The sequence below is a fragment of the Zingiber officinale genome, chromosome 4B (assembly GCF_018446385.1).
Source record: "Zingiber officinale cultivar Zhangliang chromosome 4B, Zo_v1.1, whole genome shotgun sequence".
Taxonomy (NCBI): domain Eukaryota; kingdom Viridiplantae; phylum Streptophyta; class Magnoliopsida; order Zingiberales; family Zingiberaceae; genus Zingiber; species Zingiber officinale.
Window position 1 is genome coordinate 137,598,546 of NC_055993.1, and position 27,872 is coordinate 137,626,417.

The 27,872-nt window shown below is 42.0% G+C and overlaps 1 protein-coding gene across 3 annotated transcripts; it reads left to right on the top strand.

Annotated features, from left to right (window-relative positions):
• Nucleotides 1–28: 28 nt before the first annotated feature.
• Nucleotides 29–27,872, top strand: LOC121976980 (zeta-carotene desaturase, chloroplastic/chromoplastic-like). Of its 3 annotated transcripts, XM_042529436.1 has the most exons (15): nt 29–540; nt 2,454–2,578; nt 3,005–3,139; nt 9,681–9,753; nt 9,910–9,983; nt 11,159–11,263; nt 22,169–22,413; nt 22,513–22,600; nt 23,548–23,590; nt 23,682–23,838; nt 24,015–24,143; nt 25,775–25,847; nt 26,584–26,748; nt 27,516–27,690; nt 27,785–27,872. In XM_042529436.1, exons 1-14 carry the CDS (start codon nt 384–386, stop codon nt 27,681–27,683), a joined length of 1,737 nt encoding a protein of 578 aa, XP_042385370.1. In that variant the 5' UTR covers nt 29–383; the 3' UTR covers nt 27,684–27,690; nt 27,785–27,872. The 3 variants fall into 3 exon arrangements, with proteins under 3 accessions (XP_042385370.1, XP_042385367.1, XP_042385371.1); XM_042529433.1 differs by having other exon boundaries at nt 27,516–27,872; XM_042529437.1 differs by lacking the exons at nt 22,169–22,413; nt 22,513–22,600 and having other exon boundaries at nt 27,516–27,872.

Below are 27,872 nucleotides of genomic sequence, written 5' to 3' on the forward strand. Positions count from 1 at the left end.
TCTCGGGTCGGGGCTTGGTGGCCTATTGTGCGTCTGCCGACCGTGGTTGGCTTGGCAGTGGAGGGGAGTGGAGAGATAAGGCGCACTACGGCAGAGGTGCGACACCTCGCCACCCGATCCCGTCACCTCCTCCCACTTCGCTTCGCCATTAACGCGGGTCGGATAGCTCGACCCCTTCTTGATTCCTCCAGCTGCTCCTCGATTCCGCTTCCTGATCCCTCCTTGTCGTTTCTGCGTCGCAACAAATTCGACGTCTCCCGCATCTCTGCCACTCGAGATACCTCCGCTCGTCGCCGTCGTCGCGCTCTTTGCGCTTTTCTCTTCCGCTGTTGCTGATCTCGAGAGCTTCCCTAGGGGACGTTCCGCTCGACTTCGTGGTCGGAATGGCTTCGGCCTCCTGTCCTTCCCTGTGTATTCCTGCTACCTCGTTCCGTGATCCACGCAAGGTGGCGCTTCTGTCCAAGTCCCGACCTCCGCGGTTTCCGCCAGCGGCGGCACGATGTTCGCTGGATAGCCAGGTTTCGGATATGAGAAATAACGGTGAACTTCTTCAGCTGAGCTTCTGCCTTCCCGTGTCAGTTTTTAGTGTATAATTGGCTTGGGTTGGGACGCCTGTTAGGGATTTACGCCTCTTTCCGTTCTTTCATTGCAAAATTCATTCTTTTTTTTTCTTTTTAAGAATGCCACTCTTCCCTGAATTGTATTGTTGTCGTGAATTCAAGCGGTCGGACCTTTTTTTCTTCTCTCCTTGCAGAGAACTATGCAAGGAAGTCAATTTTATTACTACCCTTAAAAAATGAAAGAAACATACTTAAAAGGTCTTTTTTACATAGCCTAATCCATAATATTATTTTTCTGTTGAAATTTTCTAGTTTATGACATTAATAGATTAGTCAAATCCATTTATTTTGGTGGACAGCAGATGTTGTCAAGTTTGAAGATGGGTCAAAGTGGTGCTGCTAATGATGCTTTCTGAAACATAAGAATTTATTTTGTATTTCCAATGAAGCTAGGAAGGCTTGACACTCAATGCTCTCTTTGTTAGTATCAGAAGTCTAAGATAATTGTAGCAATAATATCAAAAATAGGTAACCAGCATAAAGAAGAAACAAAGAGAAAACTCTAGTGGGTAAAAAACTACAGATAGAGGAAAAGAATTCACTATATTGAAATTGGTGCAAAAGGAGAGTTGCAACTTACATCACATGACTGTGAAACCCTAATTACCTATATATAAATGTGTGCAAAAGTAATAATAAAAGTTCATACCTTGGGATGCCCCACCTCCACCATCTCGCTTGGATTGTGGTGAGCTCCGGATTTGGCAAATCCTTCCACTAGTTCCACAAATTTCCAAAAATTCTCATAATTGAAGTTGCACAATATACATTGCACCAGGATCTTTTCGGATCAGGCCTAACAGAATATAGGTCATAAACTCTTAACAAAGATAGACTGAAAAACATGTTTGAGGATTTGACAACTTGGGAATTGGATCAAGCATTGAAGCCTCAAGTTGCGGTGATATTGATTCAACTATTGCTAATTAGCAGTAAAAAGAATATGTTTTGTCCAAATCTGATAAAACTTATGATATTACTGCCATTTTGGCCCAAGTATAATACTTATGCTTCATACAACCATGGTGGCAATATTGCTGCCGTTATTTATATACTTTAATATTGCAGTTTGCATTGTTTAAGCTGGTTCTTCTAAGGATTGATGGAGAGAGAACTCCATATATCAATCTCCAATAGTAGGTACTTAAATCCTTTTAATTTTGTTGTAACAATTAGCAATTACGAATAAGTGATGGGATATTTTCTTCTCTTAATGGTTACGGAAGGATCATTATTTTCAAAACAAACCTAGATCCTTCACATTTCATTATATTACTATTAGGAACCAAGTTCTAGATGTGAGCACTTTGCTCGATCATGAGGGAAACAAGCCCAAAACACGACTTGTGTATTCTAGGGGGAGTAAAACAAAAAGGGTACTGGACAAAATTAACACATAGGAAGTTATATAGTAGACAATTATGTTTTAGAGTCAGGTATATCTGTGTGGTAGTTATATTAGCATGTTTTAGAGTTAGTTACCTAAATATGCATGGTTATAAGTATGTGTGAAGTTAGAGGAAGGGGAATGGATATATTTTCTGGTTTGTGGAAGAGAACATCGGCTCTGGCTAGTTGAGAGAGTCTCTTTACCAAATTTGAGTGTTCTTTGTTGTACTATTTGTGTGAAACCTAATTAAATTCTGAGTGCTTTTCTATTTTGACTTTTGGTATCCTAACATGCACAGTGTTTTTATTAGATTAGATTAGCTGCATCAGTGCATGATCATTTATCTTATAGCCTCATTGGTTTTGAGTATGAGTGTATTTAATAGCCACTCTGTTTTCAAAGTCTTTAGCGTGTGATATTGATGGATTTTCATCTAATGACAGCTCCAAAAGGTTTATTTCCACCAGAACCTGAAGTCTACACAGGGCCTAAGCTTAAAGTTGCAATTGTTGGAGGTGGGCTTGCTGGCATGTCAACTGCAGTTGAGCTTTTGGATCAAGGACATGAGGTTAGATGCTTAAATACTTTTTAATATACTCTCTTCAACTTTCTTGTCAAATATACTGGCAAAATTTCTAATTTTTACTAGTAACTTTGTTGTAGATCTATTACCCAATCAGACTATGTATTTTGGTGTCATATGCTTGCATCATTGGTATTGCTCTTTACCTAGTTCCTGTTAAATCTTTTATGCTGCCCCTTTTCCTTCACAACATCTGTCAGGTTTTGGATCATCTTTCTATGTAAACATTGGTTGATTTTTGAGAACATATTTTATTTTGCAATATGCATATAGCTTAGTGTAGGATAAGGTTCACGTAGCTGACCTCAAATAGTTTTGTTAATCATAGATGATAATGATGATGACCATGACAACTTGCATCTGCAATATATTTACATGTATGTATGACAGTCTCCTGATGTGTACATGCAGGTTGACATCTATGAAAGCAGACCTTTTATTGGTGGAAAAGTGGGCTCTTTCGTTGATAAGCAAGGAAATCATATTGAAATGGGATTGCATGTATTTTTTGGCTGCTACAGCAATCTTTTCCGTCTTATGAAAAAGGTAAAAGCTCTTCACATGATAAAAAAAAATCAGATTTATGCTATCCATTTTAGATGATATGATGCATGGAAGTACTTGAGCACTCTTGATTCTTAAAGTTAGACTTTTACTTATTGGTATCCATAAAATACATGTATAACTTTTTAATATGAATCCTCACTTAACATGGTAATTCATATCTTCAAATTCCCAAATGATGGTTTTTCAGACTATCTTTTCTGTTTTTTTTTTTGCATCTAGAATAATAGGTTTTAGGTGCTGTGACTACTTTTTTTTCCTTTAAAAATATTTCTTCTTATAAAAAGTATCAGTGTTTGAAATCTCATTCCATATCATAGTTTTGGTGCTTGGTTGGAATAAGCTAGTTAATGGTGCCAAGTGAAGTACCATGTGTCAGCAATCAGCATCAACCAAGAGAAAGAAGTGGAGAGAGAAAAAGAAGAGAAAGAAGAGGGCGAAGAAGAGGCAAATGTAGAAGAAAAGGAACAAGGAAGAAGAATCATATCAAGGGTTCCACTATTAGCTAGAGAGGTCTACTCTATTGCATTTCCTGCCCACTAAGATCCTAATTTGTTGCTTACTTGACTCTCCCTTGCCCATATTCACTGTCCTAGGATTGACATTTGATGCGCTTGTGCCATGTTTGACCAATGCTAGCATCTCAATATTTGGGAATGCAACATATATACTTGCTTCTGCTGATACAAAATGATGGCTAAAGCTACGCCTTATATGCTATCTCTTGAAATGTATGCAACAACACCTAGAAGAGAGATAACCAAAGAAAGATGCCATCGTGGTATCTCTATTATACTAAATTCTTGAAGCAAATATGGTTTCAGACATTTGCTGTAATTTAATGGATCATCTGTTGGTAGCCTTTTACATTGGCTATTCGTTTAGGTCAAATTGTTGTTTTATTATGAATTAACATTCTTCCTATATGAGAGGGTAAGCAATCCACCCTTTAGTTGCATAGTAATGGAAGGCCCTCTTGGACATTTAAGTACAGAGGAGCTCCTATCTAAGTGTCTTAACATTTTTAGTTGGATTGAGCTTCTCCTTGGACATCTACATGGTATCATAGCTATAATAGGGAAAGATTAAGGCTAACTTTTTTCCTTCTACCTATATGTAATATTCATAATTGTAACATTAGATTATAATGCCTGGAATATATGTTATTCACAAAGAGACCCATTTCTTGAAAACCTAGTGTATTACAACTATATGCAATCCTAGAACCTCTTAAGGACCTGCTTAGTAAATTCCTTGATTATTGGAATTGAAAAATAATGAGATAGTTTTATTGGACACACCATTCTCTCAAATAAAGCGAGAATCAAACTCTGTATTTTATTCATTTCTTATCTTTTGATATTGATAAACCGTCACCTAGAGTAGGTAAGTCCATTTCATGGGCTACTCTTAATTGCAAAATGGGTACTACTACTATGATGAGAATTACATGTATTTATCAACACTTTAAGCTCACCCTACTTTTTTTCATACTTATCTAACTTATGTGTTTGTTACTGTGGTGCATTCAATTCCGACACCTTTGTCCATTCTATTATCTTCTCATGCTTGCAGCGGATGCCCACTAGACTCCATTGCTCATCTGGCATTGCCTTCCATTTTGGATGCAACTTTTGATTTGATCTGTCTATCACTCTTTAGAGAGGTTCTTCTAGTTGTTTTATGTCTCGTCCGATTTCTTGTTTCTTAACTTGTTGCATTGTCACGTAGATATTGTGCTTTTATTTCTTCTTTGAATTCACATTATATTCCTAGGATTGCCTTAAAGGCACTTTCACATTCAGGGTGGAGATGAGGGACTATGGTTAAAGAAATTCAAGGCTTGCATTTGAATGCTACACGGGAGGTGATACCTCTTCCTCTTAGTAAGTGCACATTAGGTTGTAAATGAATATTGCCCAAAGTGGACAATATCATACTATTATGGAGATATATGAATTCCATCGGTCCAACAAGTTGTATAAGAGCCATGGTCAAGATGGAACGATGTGGTGAACCTTAACAAAGTAGGTGGAGGAGGTCTGAACCATGGGAATAATGGTAGGGGGCTTCCAGTAAAAAATCCATGATAAGCTCTCGAGGCAGATGATGCTCCAGTTATTTCACATAAGGCGTGCCCCCCCAATTGCAGTGGAAAGAAGTGACTTCGATCGAAGTATGGTGGTCCTTATCTTCGTTGGTATGAGGTCTTTTGGGTAGAGTTCAAAAACAAATCAATGAGGGCTTAGGTTCAAAGTGGACAATATCATACCATTGTGGAGATGTGTGAATTCGATCAGTCCAACACACTCAAGTTATGGAATGGTTTACTTGAATACCTTTTCAACTAGGCTAAAATTGTTCCAGCTCGATTTTCCTTAATTTGACAACCATAGTTGAATGACCTTTTATCTGATGGACACGAAGACTTCCATTGTGACCTTAAGGAAGATGTGTGTATGTAGCAACCTACAAGATTTGTTGCTCAAGAGGAGAGTGATTTACTGTGTAAATTGAAGAAGTCTTTGTTTGGTTTGAAAGGCCCTTAGAGCATGATTTAGTAAACTCTGTTATGCTCTCCTTCAATTCCAGGTGATCAGAAATGTCATATGATTTCATTTTGCCTCTCCGTCTAGAAAACATATTGTCTTTATTGCTTATATGGATATTATCATTGGTGATGACTTGGCAAACATGGAGTTGAAAGCCTATCTTCATCCATACTTTCAGTCCAAGAATCTGAGGTGTTTCTTGGAATAGAAGTGGTTCAATGAAGAGGACATTTATATCTCCCAATAGAAATACATAAATTGTAATTGATACGCTAGAGAAAATTGGTATATTGGGGGCTGAACCAGCTGATACCTATCTTGAATCCAAATGTCAAACTGATGCCATGATAGAGGAACCACTGATTGATTTAGTCCATCTCCTTGAGCTTGAGAGTAAGAGACAAACTCCTTTGTTTACTTCAACATGGTTAAGTGAGGCCCTGGTTGAATGCTTTAGTGTCAATCGACCCCATCTAAATGCCTTGTTATTTTTTTGTTCTTTGCACTCCCATTGAAATTCTACCTTAGACTTTTCTACTTTGAATAAAACTTTTGTCAATATTTGTCTAGGACTATTCAAATGAAGTTTCATTTGGTTGATTTGCTACATCATATGAAAGCTTTTGCTATCTTCTTGATCATCAGTTCTGTTTTTTTTTTTTTTCATTTTTATTGTTTTTAGAATACTTATTGCTCACTGGCATTGACTTCTTTGCATTTTGATACACTCAACTAAATCATAAATTAGTTAAGCGTGGCAATAGAAACTTATGGGAGCCTGATAACAGATGAGATTTGAAGTACCTGTTGTTGAGTAGATATTAGAAACACAACAGTCACAAGAAAATGACAATAAAAAGGAGTTGCAACTTGCAAGTAAAAGAGTTCGCTGTTGATGTTGGGTTTGGAGATGTTTGATGTAGATTGTCTTATTCTTGCATAGCAAAACAAGAGAGACGTTTCTATGATTAGAACCTTGATCACTTAGATCACAGTAAAGCAACATACTGTTGCACTAAAGCTCCTTCTCTCTCAATTACAAAAAAATAAATATTATGACATAAAAAATACTATCACAACATATTATTATATCAGTACTTTTTTATGTTGTTGTTTCTATTACTGGTGACATATAATGGAAACGTAATGTTCATATTGGGATAACTTTTATGTTGAGCCGACAATTCTGGCCAACATAGACTCAGAGAGAGAGACACACAGAGAGAGAGAGAGATTGGTTTATTTCTCTTAAGTTATCTGTTTGTCTAATTTCTTGGATTGTATTTTGTTATTTTTGTTGGTTGATACGCGGAATATCGTACCAGTTCCTTTGTACAAGTCCTGAACCATTCCTAACAACCTATTGTGTTCTTTAGAAATTAAATTAGGAATCGCAAACGGAACTTAACATTATTGATTCCAAATTTAACTTATCTGTTCTTAGAGGTTTAGACTTGGATTGCAAACGATACTTAACATTATTGATCCAAATCCACCCATGTTACAAATTCAATTAAATATTAATTTCAGAGATCGGCTTCCAGGTTAAACATGGCGAGGCACTAGGCCTTCTTGGATATGGGAGCATCCACCACTTCCTAGACAAAGCCTTTCAACGAAATTTAATATTTAATTTCCTTATAGTAACCCTAGGTTTAACCAAAAGGAACAATCGAATCACTAGATAAAAAAAACAACAAAAGAAAATAAACTCGAATCACAAATTCGAAACCTAAAATCATATGCCTCTTGTGTTTGGTATTTCAAAATCTACACAAAGAAAACTAGTATGATGCGGAATAGAATTACTAGTTATACCTTTCTTTGTAAGCAACAACCTCTTGATCTTCTATCGTATTCCTCTTCTTATCTCAGACGTCGTATGGGCGACGATCTACCGAGACGAGAACCACCCAAGCTTCCTTCTTCTCCAAGCAAGTTTCGGCCACCACAAGAACTCCAAGAGAAGATGAGGTTCGACCACCACCAAGCTCCAAGGGATGCTAAGTAACAAGACCTCCTATCTCTCCTTCTTCCTTTAGCAAGATCCGACCACCAACCAAGCTCCTTGAGATGAAGGTGCCGCCGACCAAGGAAGAAGAATAGGAGAGGGAGAGAAAGAGAGGGGCCGACCACCAACCAAGGAAGAGAGGAATAGTAGAAGAGATATTGTTATGAGGTGAGGCTCCTCTACCCTCTCTTTTATATTCCTTGGTTTTGGCAAATAAGGAAAGTTTTATTAAAACTTCTTTATTCTCTTTGCCAATGAAAGGAAAGTTTAATAAAATTTCCCTTCCAAACTATATATGGGCGACCACCTTAATCCCTCTAAACAAGGAAAGTTTTAAACACAAAATTAAAACTTCCTAATTTGTTTCCGGAAATTTTTAAATAAAAATTTCTCTTTTGAAAATTCCCTTCATGGTTGGTCATAAAAGGAAACTTTTATAAATTAAAATCTCTCTATTAAAACATGTGGATGATTTATAAAAAGGAAAGTTTTATCTAAAATTAAAATTTTCCTTTCAATCTACAAATAAGGAAAGATATCAAATCTTTTCTTAATCTTTTGCAGAAACTATAAAAGGAAAGATTTAATTTTAGAACTCTCTTTTAAATCATGAGGATGGTTATAAAAAAGGAAAGTTTTATCAAAAATTAAAAATTTTCTTTTAACTATAAATAAGGAAAGATATCAAACCTTTCACTTAATCTTTTGTAGAAAACTATAAAAGGAAAGATTTAAATTTTAAACTCTCTTTTAAAACCATGGCTTCCACATAAGAAAGATTTTAAAAAAATAAAAACCTTTTTAATTTATTGTGGTCAGCCACACCAAGCTTGGGTTCAAGCTAGGGCCGGCCACCTAATGAAACCAACTCACCTTGGTTTGGCCGACCCTAGCTTGGGCTCCAAGCTAGGCTTGGCCGACCACCTTAGGGTGGGTAAGAAGGTGGGTATGAGCGGGTATAATACTTTATAAATAAGAGGTTATGATAGGGACCGAGAGGAGGAATTGATTTTGGTCTCCCGATGAAATTAAGCTTCCCGTGTTCGCCCCGAACACCCAACTTAATTTCATCAATAATAATTCATACCACTAAAGAATTATTATTGAATTACCGCACCAATCCCAAATTACATTTTTGGGCTCCTTCTTATCATGAGTGTGTTAGTCTCCCTGTGTTTAAGATATAGAATGCCCACTAATTAATGAGTTACACAACTTATTTAATTAATATCTAGCTTCAAGAGTAGTACCACTCAACCTTATCGTCATGTCGGACTAAGTCCACCTGCAGGATTTACATGACAATCCTTATGAGCTCCTCTTGGGGACATCATCAACCTAAATTACTAGGACACAGTTTCCTTCTATAATCAACAACACACACTATAAATAATATCATTTCCCAACTTATCGGGCCTATTGATTTATCAAACTAAATCGCACCATTTGATAAGTCAAAAAAATAAATACTAGATATATGTGCTTGTTATTATATCAGAATTAAGAGCACACACTTCTATAATAACAAAGGTCTTGTTCTTTTATGCAGTCAGTATAAAAAGAACTTACCTTAAATGGTCCTGCTCAATATACTCAGAGTGTACTAGTGTAATTTTATAGTTAAGATAAATAATACCAAATTACACTACGACTATTCTAATGGTTTGTTCCTTTCCATCTTAGTCGTGAGTTACTGTTTATAATTTATAAGAAATTGATAACATGATCTTCTGTGTGTGACACCACACACCATGTTATCTACAATATAAATTAATTGAACAACTACACTTAGCATATAAATGTAGACATTTGACCAATGTGAGTCTTTATTTCAAAATAAATATTTACAAAAAGCTAGGCTTTTAGTATACACTATAACAATTTCTTATTTCTATTTTATTGCTCACATGGAGATATATAGCATTATACTTTAGCTTGTTCTCTATGTTTCACTTGCCAGGTAGGTGCTGATGAAAATTTGTTGGTTAAGGATCACACTCACACCTTTGTGAACAAGGGGGGTAAACTTGGTGGTATGGCATGAATTTTTTTTTTGTTTGTTGTGATATCTTTCAAGCAAAAGGATTTAAAGCTAGGATATTTTCATTAAAAAAAAAAGATGGAGAAGAGTTTCTTGCATGTTACATTTTCTCAAATTTCATATCTATAAATTTAATCTTTTGTTGCAGAACTTGATTTTCGGTTTCCTTTGGGGGCACCAATTCATGGAATACGAGCATTTCTAGCAACCACACAACTAGAGGTGTGAACTTAAGTGAAGTTATTTAATCACTAAATTGATGGTAGCTTATTCATCAGTTACACTGTGATTGCATAATCTATTGGAATAGTTTAAATACTTCTGCTAAACTACTTTGGTGTGAGTTATCAGTACTTTGTGTTCCTTGATATTGCTTATACTTGGTACAAAAGATCATTATTTATGAGGTCATGGAACATGAGAAAGTTGCCTAATTGTTAAAATGGAAAACATTCAGAAAATCTATTCACATGCTAAGAAATGTTTGGTATTTTATTAATTGTTCTGGTGTTGCAATTCTTGTCTTTCTTTCTTTGCGTTCACTTCCAGTGGAGATACATTTTATACAACTGCCAGGAGGACTATTATTACTCTTCTAATGTGATTACTTTGTATAAATTGATTTGTCTTGCTACAAGTTCAAATATAGAGATCACAGAACTCAACTCTCCAAAATTTTATTATCTCAATAATTTATTGTGAGCCATCACAGTTCATTTCCTCCAAAGCTAATTAAGTATTCTCTCTTGAATAGTCACATGACTGTGTGGCACGTATACAAAAATTACCAACTTAATGTGAATATGGACATCATTATCCTATATGTGTATTCATGTTCCATGTTTTTACTTGATGTTTCTTGTGTTTCCGTTGATCTATAGTTCTCTGCAAATTGTTTGAAATAAAGTTCATTCTGAGACTATGCAACAGACAGCAACATAATAAGTAATTTCCAATTTATGCTGTCACTTTGAGTACAATCTGTGTCATATTGATGTTTTTATGCTTGTCTGTCATCATGGCTTCAAGGTGATTATTTCATGTAAAGTGAGACCGTCACAGTAGTGCTGAACCAGCATGTCCTATTTAGTATTTCTAGAACCGCCAAAAAAGTTTTGAGAACCTATCATTCTACAGAAAAAATATTCAATCTTTAATAACTAGATACTTTTGTTTGACAATTAAATAATGTGTTTTATTTGAAAAACAATGTATTCCATCGTGTAACATGTTTGGATTAGATACTAATGGTGTATTATGTATGAGCATGTCTCGGCAGTTCCCCTTTCTTTCTAAATTTTCTTTTATTCTGTTTGAGAATGCATTTCCATTCTCCTTTTTTGTGATTTTGTTTTCTTCAGTTGTTGACACCTGATGTTGCCTTTACATTTTAATAGCTCTATGATAAATCACGGAATGCTTTTGCCCTTGCTCTAAGCCCTGTTGTTCGAGCTCTTGTTGATCCTGACGGTGCATTGCAAGAGATAAGGGACCTAGATACTGTAAGTTTTTGCTATTTATGGTATCTGAACTGTGATTGATACTGTTATTATGTTATTGGAGTCATCACTTAGATGCTTTGTGAGTTTGGTTTATGGTTTAAAATTCCGTACCGTGCCAGATGAAACGGGCAAAATTTGTCGTTCTATCGCCCGGTACCGGTACTAGTCTGCGGCAATCTCCATGGGGTGGCGGGGGCTCCGCGATCCCACAACAACCTCCATGGGGTCATGGGAGCGTTGCGATCCCGCGGTGACCTCCGCAGGGTCAAGGGCTTTGGGATCCACATTTTTTTTAAAAAAATTATTTTTCTCTCTTTTTTAAAAAATATTTAGGCTAAATTTTTATTTAAAAATTGATATATTTTATATTTAAAAAAATACCGAAACCATATCTGCACAACAAATACGGTACTGAAAAAGTATCGTTCGGATGATAAACCAAAACTCCGATACGGCTCAAAATTTTAAACCATGGTTCGGTTCCACTTTGAATATTTTAATTATAGAATATTATGTTGCCCTATATGTCATGTAATAGTTGTCTCTTTATAACAATAATATAATATTTCCTCCCTACTAACTGAAGCTTCGTTCAAAGGATTCTTGCAAATCAGAAGACTCAGACAACTTTAGTGATCCGGCAGTAAGAAGGGTCTCAGCCTGAGAACCGATGAAAGGCTGTGCGGTGGATGGCCGAGCCGAGTGGATGGGTATGTCCGAACGGAGCTATAGATAAACCCATCCATGGGCTCATGTTTCCGACGCCCAGGCAGGAAGACCGAAGGGCCGAGCGGGAATCCGATCGGCAGGGGCCAAGGGCCGAGGGGGTTGTCCGTTCGGCCAAAATGGGGTCGAGCGGCCTATCGCTCGACTCGGGATATGAGATGTCGGTAGAAGCATGTCTAATGATTAGGTACACAGATCGCAGCGATCCTGCCGTCACATCGTGGAGAGGCGTCTGATAGCGATATGGTCTCGTGGGCGTCTCACAGCGGATCCGTATTTAGACATGGCCCTTGACAGACCCATACAGGCGTGGTCAGGCGGTGGTTGCTTTGATTGGCACGCCCGGCTTCTTTGAGAGATCTATATAAGGCTTCCATTTCTCCTGGAGGTATGAAAATCTTCGTCTTGAAGCCACCTTTTGTTATCCCTCGCGACTTGGCGTCGGAGGCGTCGTCAGGGCACCCCTTGGCTCGGTTTCGTTGCGAGTTCACGGGGCATTCGAGGATCGGCGAGGCGCCACGTGCCAGCGTCCACCGATTCCGGTTGGACGGGATCAGGTGGCGCCGTGGGGGCGCTCTGCGTCGATCGGTAACAATGGGCGGTGGGCGAAAAACGGTGGCGCTTTGAGGAAGAGCTCGGCCTTCAGTCGAGATAAGGGCATGAACTTGTTGAACAAAAGCGGCGGCGAGCAGCGGGAGCAACAAGCGACATCTGCGTCGGTGGCGGCGGAAGCACCTCCGCTACCGTCGCATTTCACGGGCCTTATTCGCACACAAGCCGCACCGGCTTCGAAGAGATAGAGGTTCTTCCTCGGACGAAATACCAGGCGGGATGACGAAAAGGTAAGGCTCCGGGCGGACTCGTCTCCGGCGGGCGGCAGCCCGATTTTGGAGGCTATGCGAGACCCTCGCTGACACTCGTGCCTCAAGCGATCGGCGAGTACAACGGAACAACGGACCGGATGATCGTCGGGTAAGTTTGATACTGACCCGCTCCGTGATATCTGGGTGGGTGAAATGCGCGTCTTTCTTACCACGCTCTCGGGATCGGCTCGGCGGTGGTTAGGAGGTTGCGAGACGGATCTATCACAAGCTTGAGGATTCCGACGGCCTTCCTCCACCACTTTGCTAGCGATCGGCGTTATCGAAGACAAGTGTCGGCTGTTCGCCGTGAAGCAAGATCGAAGGAATCGCTTGGCTTCGTCAGCGATTGACCAAGTGGCGATGGACGTCCGGCGCGTCGGAGGCGATGATGAGCGCCCGCACAAGGCACGGTAGATGGTGACTTCTTGGTCGCTCGTCAAAAGCGCCCGAGATTATGATCACGTGTTGCGTCGGCCGAATACGTAAGCGTGGAAGAAGCGCGGCCGCTTCGGAAAAGGAAGCTCTGGCGGCGTGCACTGTTGGCGGAAGCGACCGCGCTCGTGACCACCTAGAGGACCGAGGCGGCATTCGATCCCCGCGGATCACATATGCGAGGGTGGGCTGCCGCTCGTGAACCGAAGAAGAAGTGGACCCCTACGTTCCGCTCCTTCCACCGGTCATCGCCACACGAGGGATTATCGAAGTCTTCCTTCGTGACTAATCCCATTCAGAGAGCGAGCGGCGGTCTCCTCCCATCGACGAAGGACCTATGGTGGCCGGACCCGCAGGAGGCGACATCACTAAACGCCCGTCGGCACGATCCCAGGCGGGAGAATCGCGTCTGAAACGGTCCCGACCGTCGCTCGGGAGGAGGAAAGCAGGCAATACTTCCGGGCGAGATCGGTTATTCTTTGGAGGGCCGGCCGGAGGAGACTCAGCCAACGAGCGGGCGTTGTGATCCGCGATCGGTTGTAGCCAAGCGGGCAAGTGGACCGGAAGTACTTCGGGCCGGAGATTTAGAAGGTAGAAGTGCCCGTGACGCGCTTTCATTAAAGCGGTAATAGCAAATTACACCATTCACGCATATTTGTTGACACGGGGCTCGGTCGACATCGTATTGAAGGCGTTCGATCGGTTGCAAATTGATCGAGCTTGCCATGCGACCCGCTCTGCGGGTTTCTGAGCAGCGAAGTTGATCGGTCGAGCGGATCAGGCTAACCACCTCGGCTGGGAGAAGAGCCGCTCGGGAGGACAGGACAATAAACTTTGTGGTGGTCGACTCTCCGTCGTCCTACAACGTCGTTTGGGACGGCCGGCGCTCCGGCGGTTGTCTCGACCTTCCACCGAAGATAAAGTTCCGTGGAGGACGAGTAGGAGAAGTGCACGGAGATCAGCTAGCAGCTCGGCGGTGCTATATAGAGATGATTCGGGCGAAGCTTGCTCCGCTCGGAAGGCGCCCGAAGAGGTACACGCCATAACCGAGAAACCTCCTGCTTTAATTTATGATGAAAGGGAGGAAGTCGGATCCATCAGGCCCGATCGGAGGCCACGACTTTTATCGCCTCGATCTGGAGAAGAGCAGAAGGAGGTGATTGATGCCTCAGCGAAATCATGATGTCTTCGTCGTCGACACATGAATTACAATTTCCCGAGCCTAGCGGCGTAGATTCATGTCGGCCGGACGCTCAGGCGATGAGCGGAGAAAAAGGGACTTTAGCGCCGAGTGCCGTTATCCGGGCGGAGGTGGAAAAACTTCTGGCGGCCAGGTGCAGTCCCGAGCCGGTGGCCAACGTAGTCTTGGTCTCAAGCCGGGCGGCAGTGGAGGGTGCGTCGACTTTCGAGATTTGAGCAAGGCGTGCAGGATTTTATCCTCGCCGGATAGATCAATTTGGTGGACTCCGGGCGAACTAATTGCATGTGGCGCTTACGAGGATATCGTATCTGCTCGCATGGGAAGATCAAGAAAAAGTAAGCTTCGACACGTATTATTCTGATGTGATGCCGTTCGGATTGAAGAATCTGGGAGCCACCTATCGGCGCTTGATGAACAAGGTGTTCAGGGAGCAGATCGGAAGTTTATGTGGACGACATTCTTATCAAATCCGTCAAGGCGGCCATCTTTTCAGGATATGGAAGAAACCTTCCGAGCTGTGCAAATATGGAGTCAAACTAAATCCCCAAAAGTGCTGTTCGGAGCGAAAGGAGGCGTTTCTTGGGGTATATAGTGACCGAGCGGGGATGAAGCAAACCCAGCAAGATTAAAGCACTGCAAGACATGCCTCCAAGAAATACAAGAGAAGTCCGAGGTTGACCGGTCGGATAAGCGCTCTATCGAGATTCATCTCGGAACATGCCGAAGACTGCCCGTTCTTGAATCCTGCGAAGGTTACTAAGTTCAATGGGATGAAGAATGTGGCCAAGCATTTGAAGAGTTGAAGACATATCTCAATTCTCCCAAGCCGGTCGGAGGTGAGTCACTTTATATGTATCTGTCGTCAGCATGTAGGCTCGGCACTTGTGAGGGCGAGCGGAGAACAGTAGGTGTATTTTAAGCCACGTTTAAAAGATGTGAATCTCGTTACACTGGGCTCGAGAAGTTGGCCTTTGCTTTAGTTCTAGCCGCTCGGCGCTGCGACCTTATTTCTTGGCTCGTACCATTATTGTCGGGACGAACAGCCCACTTGGAAGAGTCTGTTGAATCGAAGCGTCCGGACGGCTTATCAGTGGACGAAAGTGAATTTGACGTCGATATCAGCCCGCTCGGCGATTAAAGCCCAATCCTTGGTGATTTAGTGCAAAGGCCAGAGGCGGAAGCTATGTGGAGAATATGTGGATGGATCCTCCACTCGGCTCGGAAGTGGGATCGGAATAGTACTACTCTCACCTCGGGAAGAAAAGATGCACCTATCCGTCCGGCTGGATTACAAAGCTACTAACAATGATAGCAGGTATGAGGCCCTTATGCATGGATGTGAGCCTTGGCAGTATGAGGCCGGTCGGGTGACACTGTCGGATTACAGGTTAGTAGCTCGGCTCTCGGCACCTTTGAAATCAGCGTGTTCGAACTCTCTGGCGGGCTTTTGAAAAACTGAAAATTGCTAGGAGGTCTTGGCCGAGAAGATTAGGAAGCGGAAAACCCGAGGCGGCGATAGGTTAACGAACTGCGAGTTCGATAGCAGCGATCGCCCTTGACAGTTGAAAAATCTGCTGGTGAGACTAACTTCTTCACAGCAGATTGCAATTGTAGCAATTTTTACTAAAAAATTGAGCCAGACGGTTCATCTTGATTGGGGACCACCTCTACAAGAGAGCCTACTCAATACCTATTCTCAAGTGCATTGGATTGGAGGACATTCAATACATCTTACAAGAAGTTCACCAAAGCTCCTGTGGTAGTCATCCGAGCGACCGATCGTTGGCAAGGAAAATCCTACTGGCAGGGTATTTCTGGCCTACTCTACAAGATGATTCCATGCATACTATAGCAATTTGTCTATCTTGTCAAAAATATCAGAACATACGACACAGGCTCACGGAAGAGCTGAAGACATCCGTGGTATCTTACCAATTCGACTAATGGGGCATGGACATTGTAGGATCATTCCCAATTGTGACCGGATAGGAAATCCCTCCTTGTAGTGGTAGACTACTTCTCCAAGTAGATGAAAGTTGAGTCACTAGCCAAGATAACCGAACAGATGGTTATATAGTTTTTGTGGTAAAATATCATTTGCCAGTTCAGCGTTCCTCATAGACTCGTCTCCGACAATGGAAGGCAGTTTCAAGGGTGGAGGCTTAGAGAATAGTGCATCAGCTATGGCATTACGTAGGCCTTCACTTCGGTGGCTTATCCTTAGAGTAATGGCCAGATAGAGGTCACCAATAGAGAAATCCTCCGAGGACTCAAGATTCGACTTGACAATGCTAGAGGAAGTTGGGCGGATGAATTATTGAGCGTGTTGTGGGCCTACCACACTATGCCTTGAGAAGTGACTGAAATTACCCTGTTCCACTTAGTATATAGAGGAGAAGCTGTAGTGCTGGTCGAGATGGGAGTGGAGTCTGATCGGGTGTAGCTCTATAACAAGGATAACTCCGAATGACGCCTCATGGAGCTAGATTTAATAGACGAAATCAGAGACAAGGTTGTCATTCGGATGATGGCGTACCGGCAAAGGATGAAGTAAAATTACAACAGACGAGTGATTTCATGATCATTCCAATTCAATGACTTAGTCTGGAAAAGAGTCAAGCCAGTGGAGCGCGAACCACCTCCAGCCTTACCGGGCGGGATGAAAGGTGTATCACTGTATATCACTCGGTGTACTTCATTTTTCGACTGAATGCTTGAAATGCAGAAATGAAGAGTCAAAAGAGCGAAAATAAGACGTTATCGTGGGTCGAAGGCCCTGTACCGTTCGAACGGCGGTAAATTATCTTAGCAAAAATACTCGACGAAGCAGACCCTGAGCCGTTTGGCCAGGAATACGTTCTCCGCACTGGGTGAAAGGTGCGCTAAAGGTAACTGTATATGCTCCTCGGTCGCCTAGGCAATTGCGATGCAGGAAGTAGAAGGATGATAGCACAGGGTATCCTCTGCGAAACGGAAGGCCAAGGTCGCTCGACCTGGTAAGGAGTTAGCCCTAAAGCCGTCTAGCCCAGACATTAAACCGGGGCCGGCCGCCGCTATAATATCCGTGAGCCCCGTCGTTAAAATCGAGGAGACGGGCGTCATAAATAATCCGGAAAGCCGACGAGCACCTCGTTAAAATCGAGAGCCGTGCAGCGGAAAGGCCGACGAGCCCGTCGTTAAAAATCGAGAGCACGGACGCTAAATAATCTAGCGAAGCCGACGAGCACCGTGGTTAAAATTGAGAGCCGCGCCGGCTATAAATATCCACGAGCCCTGTCGTTAAAAATCGAGACGGCCGACGCCTATAAATCCGAGCCGAAAGCCAGTCAAAAATCGAGGCCGTAGGCTATAAATATCCGGCAGCCCCGGCGTTAAAAATCGAGAGACGGGCGTGCGTCTATAATCTGGCGGAAAGCCGACGAGCACCGTCGTTAAAATCGAGAGCCGCGCCGACGCGCCGACGAGCCCTCGTTAAAAATCGAGACGGGCGTCATAAATAATCCGGCGGAAGCCGAACCTCGCTAAAATCGAGCGCGGCTATAAATATCCGCGCCGACGAGCACCGTCGTTAAAATCGAGCCGCCAGCCGACTTATAAATATCCGCTGCCGAGCTCAAATCGTTAAAAATCGAGAGACGGGCCGGCATCTATAAATAATCCGAGCGGAAAGCCGACGAGCACCGTCGTTAAAAATCGAGAGTCGCGCCGATCGGCTATAAATATACCAAGCGGAAGAACGAATATCGGAGTAAGAAATTGCGAAAACTATAAATATTAAAGCATTCAGGCCCGAAGGGGGGTTGGTCCTTCGACACTCGGCGTTTGTTGACTTCACGCAAGCGGGATACGTGCAGAACGAGTAGGTCTGCTCACTCGCACTTTACGCAATGAGCCAAGCCGATCGGACGCGTGAAGGAGAAAGTTTAAAAGCACGACTGGCGAAAATTTTACCAGCATTAATGTTAAGCAAACAGAAGAATATTATGGACAATGAGTAGGAAGACAGGAAAAGGGGCATCGTTTCATTAGAAGAAAAATTATGCCGAACGGCACGTACAAAAATCTCACATCCGCCGAGCGGAGGAAGTACAAAAAGTGCTTGAAATAACCCACATCACTCCGGATCCTCAAAATTAAAAAAGGTGTCCGGGATGTCGTCGATCATGGCCGCCAGTTCGGGAGGAGGAATGCTCAGGTCAGCAGGAAGATGCCCCCCCTTCTTGAAGTACGCAGTGGTGACCTTGACCGCCTCGAGGAAGGTTGAGGAGACGTTGCCACCAAACTTTTCACCAAATCGCTCTGAGTGGATGTATTCTTGGCGCGCTACAGCTAGGCGACTCGGCTCTTCCTCCTTATATTTTTTGAGCAACGCCCGGGAAGCAGTTAAGGAATCTTGGAGGGCCTTCAAGTTTGCTTCAGCCTTTGTGCATTCAGCCGAACGGACCTCCCGTTCGGCGTTCAACTGGGCCTCCAGATCCTTAGTTCGCTGATTTAGCGCATGGACATCTACTTTCATTCTGTCCAGGTCAGCGATCGCCTGCCTCTTCCGGCTACCAGCGCGCTTCACATCTTTATCACGCTTCTTCACCAAGTCCTCTAGCCGAGCTACCTCAGCAGCCAGGTCGGCAGCCTTCTTCTGTTCGGCCTCAAGAGCTTGTTTCTCCCGCTCGGCCGTGGGACCTTCCGACACTTGCCCTCCAACTCGGCTAGCCGACGGCTAGTGGCAATTTGCTCAGCCCAGCGCTGTAAGGGAAATAATAATGTCAGGAATCAAACAATAGCATGACACGGGAATGAGGAGGGGTTTACCTGAGTGGCCTGCTGCATATTGTTATCGCCGAGCTGCTTGGGCGTCATAAGGGCCGCTGAATCTGGGCGTCCTCGAAGAGTTTGGCGAGCGGACAGTCGAGGTTATTTCGTGAACGGGCCGTGGCGGTCGGACAAGAAATATTCCTCCGATGGGAATCGGAGGTAGTCTTGATAGTAGGGTGGCGGGACGGCGCTTCTTGATCGCCCGCTGATCGAGACTCCCTATGGTGGAAGTTTCACCAACCGACGTGGCGGGCGAGGTCGGGAGGAGAGCCAAGATGCGGCGGTAGCCAGGGGTCCCGATCCGGATGGCGTGGTCGGGGCGGTTACGCCGATCGGCGCCGTGGGTTCCCCTCTTGGGGGCGGGCGGGGTCTCTTCGACGTTCACGAACCTCCAGTGGATCTCCAACAGGGAACGCCTCGGCGGGAGCCGAGGAACAGATCATTCCGCCTCAACCTCCGCTGAGCGGATGGCGCTCTGTTCGAGGCGGCCCCTCCCTCTCCGCATCCGCCGGGCGGGGATTAAACCCCGCTCGAGCTCCTTTGGTGGCGCTTCAATTTCTCAGACTTGATTTCAAGTGGCGGTAGCCTTGGATCGCCACATGACCTCGATTGCAGTGAAAGAAATTAAAATCAGTTAGACAAAAAGACTAAGAGAGTAAAGAGTCCTTACTCGTGCGGAAGGGGAGATTCGCCCGAATCCGAAGATAAAATTCATAAAATATACACGCACCCCTAGTTATCTCATTTCGGCATGGCCGTGTGACATTGGCCGAGCTAAATAAGCTCAGGTCGTGCCCATTGGGCATAGCGGGGAGTCGGATGAAGAAGAAGAACTCCTTCCAGTGTTTGTTGGAGGTCGGCATGTTATCAAAAAATTTAAAGCCTATTCTACTTGGGAAGATAAAAGTGCCCGGCTCGGATGGTGGTGGGTAGAAGAAGAAATGGAATATCTTAGGGTCAAGAGGAATACCGTGCAACTTAAAGAGGACGACCATCCCGTCAGAACCTAAAGGAATTCGGCACAAGCTGGCCGAGCGGGACGCGGAAGTAATTACAAACTTTCGTAATAAATGGATGGGTAGGAAATCTAAGGCCGCCCTGGAATTGGTCTAAAAAGAAACAAATGGAGCCGATCGGCGGGTCATTTGGACGGTCGGTCGGGCCGGCTATAATTATTTCGTGGTCATCAAGAAGCCCGTATGTCCGAACAAGGCGCTGGGCATGCTTCTCATCGAATCGGCTCTCCATGGTCAGGTACCAGGGGCCCAAAATGTTAACGGCGGGTTCGGAGGAACTCGCCATCTCAGAAAGAAATCAAAGGAAGGGAAACGAAAGGAGCGAAATGAGCAGGGAAGACCTATTAAGTGAAGGCAGAAGACTCACTGGGAAGGAAACGGGGGGAAAAATCACCGAGGAGGTGATCGCCGCTTAAGAACAGACACTGGGACGCCGAAGGCCGCAGCAACAGGATGAAGCAGGAGGCAGCGCGCAAGCAAGCATGCGGCGAAGGAAGGAGGCGGGGGCCTTATACTGCCGAGGCTGGATAGCCTCCGCCGTCGGATGCAGGTCACGAAGGACGAGGCCGTCATCCGACCGTCTATTTCAAAGCAATCGCGTCCCATCGTATTAAGCATCGACGCCACGCGAGAAGAGCCACGTGGCGTCTTGCCACTAGGCACAATTAATGCGCGTCATACCGCGCATGCTGCGACTTAATGGAAGGGATTTGCGCGATTTTCGAGAAGATTTAAACAAGCCAACATCCACTTTGAGCGAGGCATTCGAAACGAAGAGCCGAGCGGCTAAATCCGGTAAAGGGCCGAACGGCTAAAGAAAGAATATAAGCTACGGAAAGGAGGCGACAGCCAACTCTAATACATATAGTCCAGTCAGTCGGACTCGCTGCCTCCTTCGACTAGACTTGAAGGGAGGGCAAGTGATCCGGCAGTAAGAAGGGTCTCAGCCTGAGAACCGATGAAAGGCTGTGCGGTGGATGGCCGAGCCGAGTGGATGGGTATGTCCGAACGGAGCTATAGATAAACCCATCCATGGGCTCATGTTTCCGACGCCCAGGCAGGAAGACCGAAGGGCCGAGCGGGAATCCGATCGGCAGGGGCCAAGGGCCGAGGGGGTTGTCCGTTCGGCCAAAATAGGGGCGAGGGTATAAAGGGGGTCGAGCGGCCTATGCGCTCGACTCAGGATATGAGATGTCAGCCGAAGCATGTCTAATGATTAGGCCGTACACAAGATCGCACGATCCTGCCGTCACATCATGGAGAGGCTGATACAATAGCAGTATGGTCTCATGGACGTCTCCCTGATAGATCCATATTTAGACATGGCCCTTCTGACAGACCCATACCTGGGCATGGTCAAAGGCAGGTGGTTGCTTTGATTGGCACGCCCAGACTTCTTTGAGAGATCTATATAAGGCTTCCATTTCTCCACTGGAGGTATGAAAAATCTTCATCTTGAAGCCACCTTTTTGTTATCCCTCGCCTGACTTGAGCGTCGGAGGGCCGTCGCCGGGACACCCCTTCCGGCTCGGTTTCGTTGCAGGTTCACCGGAGCATTCGAGGATCCAGCAGGAAGCGCCACGTGCCCAGCGTCCACTGATTCTCTGTTCGGACAGGATCATTTAGTAATATATATATATCATCTTATGAAGTGGTTACATAATACTTTGTATATGTTGACACGGATTTGCCTGCATCTTATCTGATATATTGTTTGGATGGTATCCTTATCACAGTAATCGTCTCTGCTTCATCATTTCCTTCCTATTGCTAGTAGAAAAAATCTGCTGATTATGCTCTCCTGTCTAATTACATATGGAAGTTAATAAAATTTTTGTTGATTGTGCTTTTCCAGATTAGTTTTTCTGATTGGTTTTTGTCGAAAGGAGGTACACGTACGAGTATTCAGCGAATGTGGGATCCTGTTGCGTATGCTCTTGGATTTATTGACTGTGATAATATAAGTGCCCGATGTATGCTCACTATTTTTGCACTTTTTGCTACCAAGACAGAAGCTTCCTTATTGCGAATGTTGAAGGGTTCTCCTGATGTATATTTAAGTGGGCCTATAAAAAAATATATAATGGAGAAAGGTGGCAGGTATGACATGAATAGAAGGCCTTCTCAATAGTTAATATTAACTTGAATTCTTTGTCACAGGGCTGATTATATTTTCCACCATTTCAATTTTTTCAATAGGTTTCACTTGAGATGGGGCTGTAGGGAGATACTATATGAGAAATCACCTGATGGCGAGACATATGTCACTGGCCTTGCTATGTCGAAGGTTGATCCATGATCCACCATGATCCTGTATTCATTATATGTGGTCAAACTCATTCTTTGTAAGATGGTATTCAGAGATAATGGTTGAACACCAATTAAGTTGAATTATACGAGTTGCAGTTATGACAGGTTGAAGATAAGATTCAAGCTAACCCTACTTGATATAAAAAATGTGATTGAAATGACCTTTAGTATTACTGGTGATATGGCCTTTCAGTATAAGTTATCCCAAAAAGTTGGATACATTCATCCATCTAAATTATAATGAACACATTTGTCATTTATATGATTTCCTGTATACAGTCACAACCTTGCACATCTATGCATTTTTATGGCATAAAACTACAAAATCTCTGCCAAACTATTCCAAGGCCAGTTAAATTGATGCATTCATAATTGGTTCTCTGCTATTGTTAGGTTTGTAAATTCTGTTGCATCAATGCTTCAAACAAGTTATCAGTCTGTCCAAGCCATGTCACCTGTATATCATAATGCAAGCAACTATGTTTGCTCAGTCTCATTTAGCAGTACAACACGTGCATGAATGTAGGTATCTGGCATATTTTCTAAAAGCTTTTGTGTGACTCCGAGTGTGAAAGGTAATCGACCAAGAACTTGATCCTTACCAGCATATCATAACTATACTATTGAAATGCTTTTAACTTGTCGGAAGAGCAATGGCTTCCCAGGCACTATGCTATGTATTTTTAAACTTCTAGAAAAGGTATAGCTTTGAGTTATGGTTATAGGGTATATTCACCAAACCTTGAACCTATGGTAGCATTATTTATTGTGTTCTCCCTACCATATTCTGCCAATATTATGTTTAAGTTGATTCTGTATTTCATCTACATTGTCTATGTTTCCTATATGAATGGCTTCAAAAGTTAATTTTCTGATATTACTTGCAATTACCAACCTTTTAATATTGTAAATTTAACTTAACAGGCTACACACCAGAAAATTGTGAAAGCTGACGCATATGTTGCAGGTCTACCATCATTATCTTGCATATTATGTTTATATCCTTTTTACCTCATCATATTGTTTTTGTTTGAAATGATCTGTTCATCTTATTTCAGCATGTGATGTTCCTGGTATTAAAAGATTGCTTCCATCTAAGTGGAGAGAGTGGGACATGTTTGACAATATCTACAAATTAGTTGGAGTCCCAGTTGTCACGGTTCAGCTGCGGTACAATGGATGGGTAACAGAGCTGCAAGATTTTGAGATATCAAGGTAACTCCATCTTTATACATTTTGACTACAATGCGTTAATAGTGCAAGGGACTTTATCCAGTACTAACCTTGCACTATGACAAAGGTTAGTACTGGATAATTGTTGTTTTTAGGTTGATCCTATGATCCTCTCTTTCTATTGCCTTTCTGAAAAGTTTATGCCATTGTGATTGCAGACGACTGACTCAAGCTGTAGGGTTGGACAACCTTCTTTACACCCCAGATGCAGATTTTTCTTGCTTTGCGGACCTTGCACTTTCATCACCAGAAGATTATTACATCGAAGGGCAAGGCTCACTTATCCAGTAAGAATACTTATTCCGTCATATGGCTGTGTATTAGCTTCTGAACATACTGTGCTTTTGCTGATGTAGTATTTCTTCTTTTTGTTTGGTAACTTTCCTCTTTCTATGAACTTTTCCTAATTTGATCAAAATTCTAGAGGCATTCGGCAGTCTGATAATGGATAAATATGTTCCATTTTCAAGTCTCATCATTCATGATGTAAAGTGATGGTTAGAATCAGAACGTTTGTTAACAATCCTAAACTATATGGTTGAATGCTTTGCTAGACCATCCAATAGACAATATATTTATGGAACAGTACATTGCTATGTAGTATTCATCATATAATGTCTAAATATTGACTTGATGAAAACTTTTGGAGAAGCAAATGGAAGTATCAATGTGATGAATAATTGCCAAAAATGTCATGTTAGAGCCGGGTAGTCATTCCCCCAGGATCCACAAGCTTTATCTTACTTCATGAGGAAAACTCATGTTCTGTCAAAATAATTGGCTGTGGCCTGTAGTAAAATAACTGTAATGTGTATCTCAAATTTGGTGTACAATTTTGTCCCACTGCTTTGCCATGTTTAGTCAAAATATTTCAAGCAGAAAAATGCGAGTCGGTGGAGACAAAGAGTCCAGGCTGGGGGGTTATGATATATATGCAATTGTGAACTGAAACCATCTTCCTTCTTGCCTATTCTTTTTTTCCTTTTTCCATCTTCGGGTTTTTCATGTAAATATATTGTGCTTGTGTTATCTTAGGTACTGCAAGTGGTAAAAAATTGTCTCTAGTTTTAGAAAATAGTTGATGTAATTTTTAAGGACATTAATGTAAAATTTTTCAGTCACAATGAAGAAATAAGTTTGGAATGAATAGATTGATAATATTAATGCAACATGAAATTTGTGATAAATAAGATTAGAAGGTAATAGTTGGAGAGTCCAAGAAAGTAAAATGTGTAGGGAATTGGTGGTGGTGTGACAATTTGCAAAAGCTATTAATCTGATGATGATATATCTTAAAGATTGCAGAGAAGTGAGAAGTTGAATGTGTAAAAAGTAGCTAAATTACCATCTTGCATCTTATTCATCAATAGTAGAAAATTTCTTTTGCTATTCATGTCTGACTGAAACCAGGTGATGCATCTTATTAAAAGTCAGATTGTTATCAACTGATGGGTCTTGAATGCTGAACGTTCTTAAGAACACGTATCTTGTGATCACTTTCAGATTTATATCATTCTCAAGAGAAAATATGCCTCCTTCAAGTTCTGAGAAATTATTTGATCTGCTAATGCATTCTTTGCTGCTTCACAAGTGATACATAATATCATCTATATTGACAATAGGACAAATCAAAAATCTATTTCTGCAAGTGCTATACTGTACTTGTAATTTAAGTTAGCACTAGGCAGCACATATTCCTACAAGCATTTTTTGTCATTTCTTTTGATAATATGCTGTTTACTTATCATCCATGCAGCACATACACCCTTATCCTCCATTCCCATGGTTGAAACTGTCCTTGGTAGAATTGATGTTGGCTTTACTTTCTTTGTTGATAAGCTTCCTTCACCATAATATGTTCTCTTTCAAATGATGTTAGGTGCATGATTGAAAACTGATCCACCTTTCTTTTTTGTAGAGCTGTACTAACACCTGGTGACCCCTACATGCCATTGCCTAACAATGAGATAATCGAAAAAGTCCAAAAGCAGGTGGTCATTAACTCTAATTGAGTATTAGGTTCAAACTTTTTTTTTTCCTAATCAATCATTTGCATGATTCACTTGCAACGTTCAGATTTTACATCCACTTCCAGTGATTATAATACAGTGGATTTTTTCTTGTTCCCTACCCGTATGCTGCAATGTTTTATCTTGTAGAATATTGTTTTCATGTCGTGTGACTGGTATGCTGACAGTGAGTTATTGGTTTATTAGCTCTTCCTGGTTTTTTTTAAACACTTTTTTAAATGCCTGTTATAAGTTCACACAATCCTTCTTTTTGTTTGCTGTTTTTCATTGTTTGACTAATAGTCTGTCATTTTCACGGTCACTGCTGATAAAAAGAATAAGAATCACCTTTTGAAATGCCTTAGCAAGATGTGTTGTACTTTAAAATTGAGATTGGTTTTAACGAATAAAAGATTGAAACGGAGCTTCTCGCCTTGGAAAAAATAGTGGATACATAATCTGCATCTGGTTACATTAGTCATTCATTTAATATAATTCAATGTCTGACGCATGATAGTTTGTCTTTAAACATGATATGGATTTTTTTTTCATATATGAAGTAATTGTTGGCAGAAATAAGCTTCATAGCACTATTCAATATATCCCTGCTGTAGAATCTTTGTACCTCCTTTACTGCTCGATCCGGAAAAGGAAATAACTTCATGTGATCAGTTAACTGGCACATAAAGATATAATTTCATTTCATTTTTTTTATCAGGTCTTAAATTTGTTCCCCTCCTCTCGAGGATTAGAAGTTACTTGGTCGTCAGTTGTTAAAATTGGGCAATCTTTGTATCGCGAGGCACCTGGAAAAGACCCATTTAGGCCAGATCAAAGGACACCAGTCAAAAACTTTTTCCTTTCTGGTTCTTATACAAAACAGGTAAATGAGCTGATATTCTTTTTCCCCTAAATATGTTTTATTGACATTAATCATATTCTGTAATATTTAAATTCTCCACATTCCAGTCTCCTCCATTAAACTGAAATATTCTGTAATATTTCCCCTAAACTTGTTTTGCTATGCTGATTATAAAGTTTGAATAGGATTCTCTACTTTTTTTCTTAAAAAATAACATTTGAATTTTTTGCATATTAAAAATTGGGTTTTGCTTGCGTTTTGTACCACTTGGGATACAAACTGTTTTATGCTGCCGTTATGACATCTTGACTGGGTAATACAGTGGTCGAGTTAGTCATGACCTTCCAACCTAGACTATTATTTGGTGTAGAATGTGTGGGTAGGCCATCTAATTTGGATGCCCATGGGTACTGATACAATCACAGTGAAAAATAAAAGTTAATTCAGATCGGGCACTTTATTTGAATACTATTCTCGTTTTTAGGTTGATACTTAACATTTTCTAAGTTCTTGCGATGCTACTATCATCACTCAAAAGAGTTACAAGTGATCGTAGTGAATGATCTGCGTGTTTCGAGTTTTGGGCGTGGCGTACATTTTTTAGGATGAGCTTTGACTTCCTACAAGATTTACATTGCTTTCTTCCTTTACATCTATTCGATTAAATACTAAACAATAGTTCTCTCAACCAATGTATACCCCTTTCCCCTAGGGTTTATTTATGATTGTACTTCACAGAAATGGGTCACTAAGTGGATGAAACTTTGGTTTGCTCCTATTTCGCACAGGATTACATTGATAGCATGGAAGGCGCAACTCTGTCCGGCCGGCGGGCAGCAGCCTATGTCTGCAATGCCGGGGAAGAACTAGCAGCTCTGAGAAAGAAGCTTGCTTCCGACAATCTGGGAACGACGGAAAAAGACTGGAACACGGCTGAAGAACTGAGCCCGGTTTGAAGATTTGGTCAGTTTTCTTTGCCCATATGGTGCATCACCATTGAATTGTTGCAGCCTCTAAAACAATCTTCATATCTGATAGTTGTGTATCTGTTTTTTAGGACCAAATTACATATGGCATACGGTATTAATTCAGGCAAATGACAAATAAAGTTATTGAGAAGAAATAAATAAATCTTTGTTGTATTA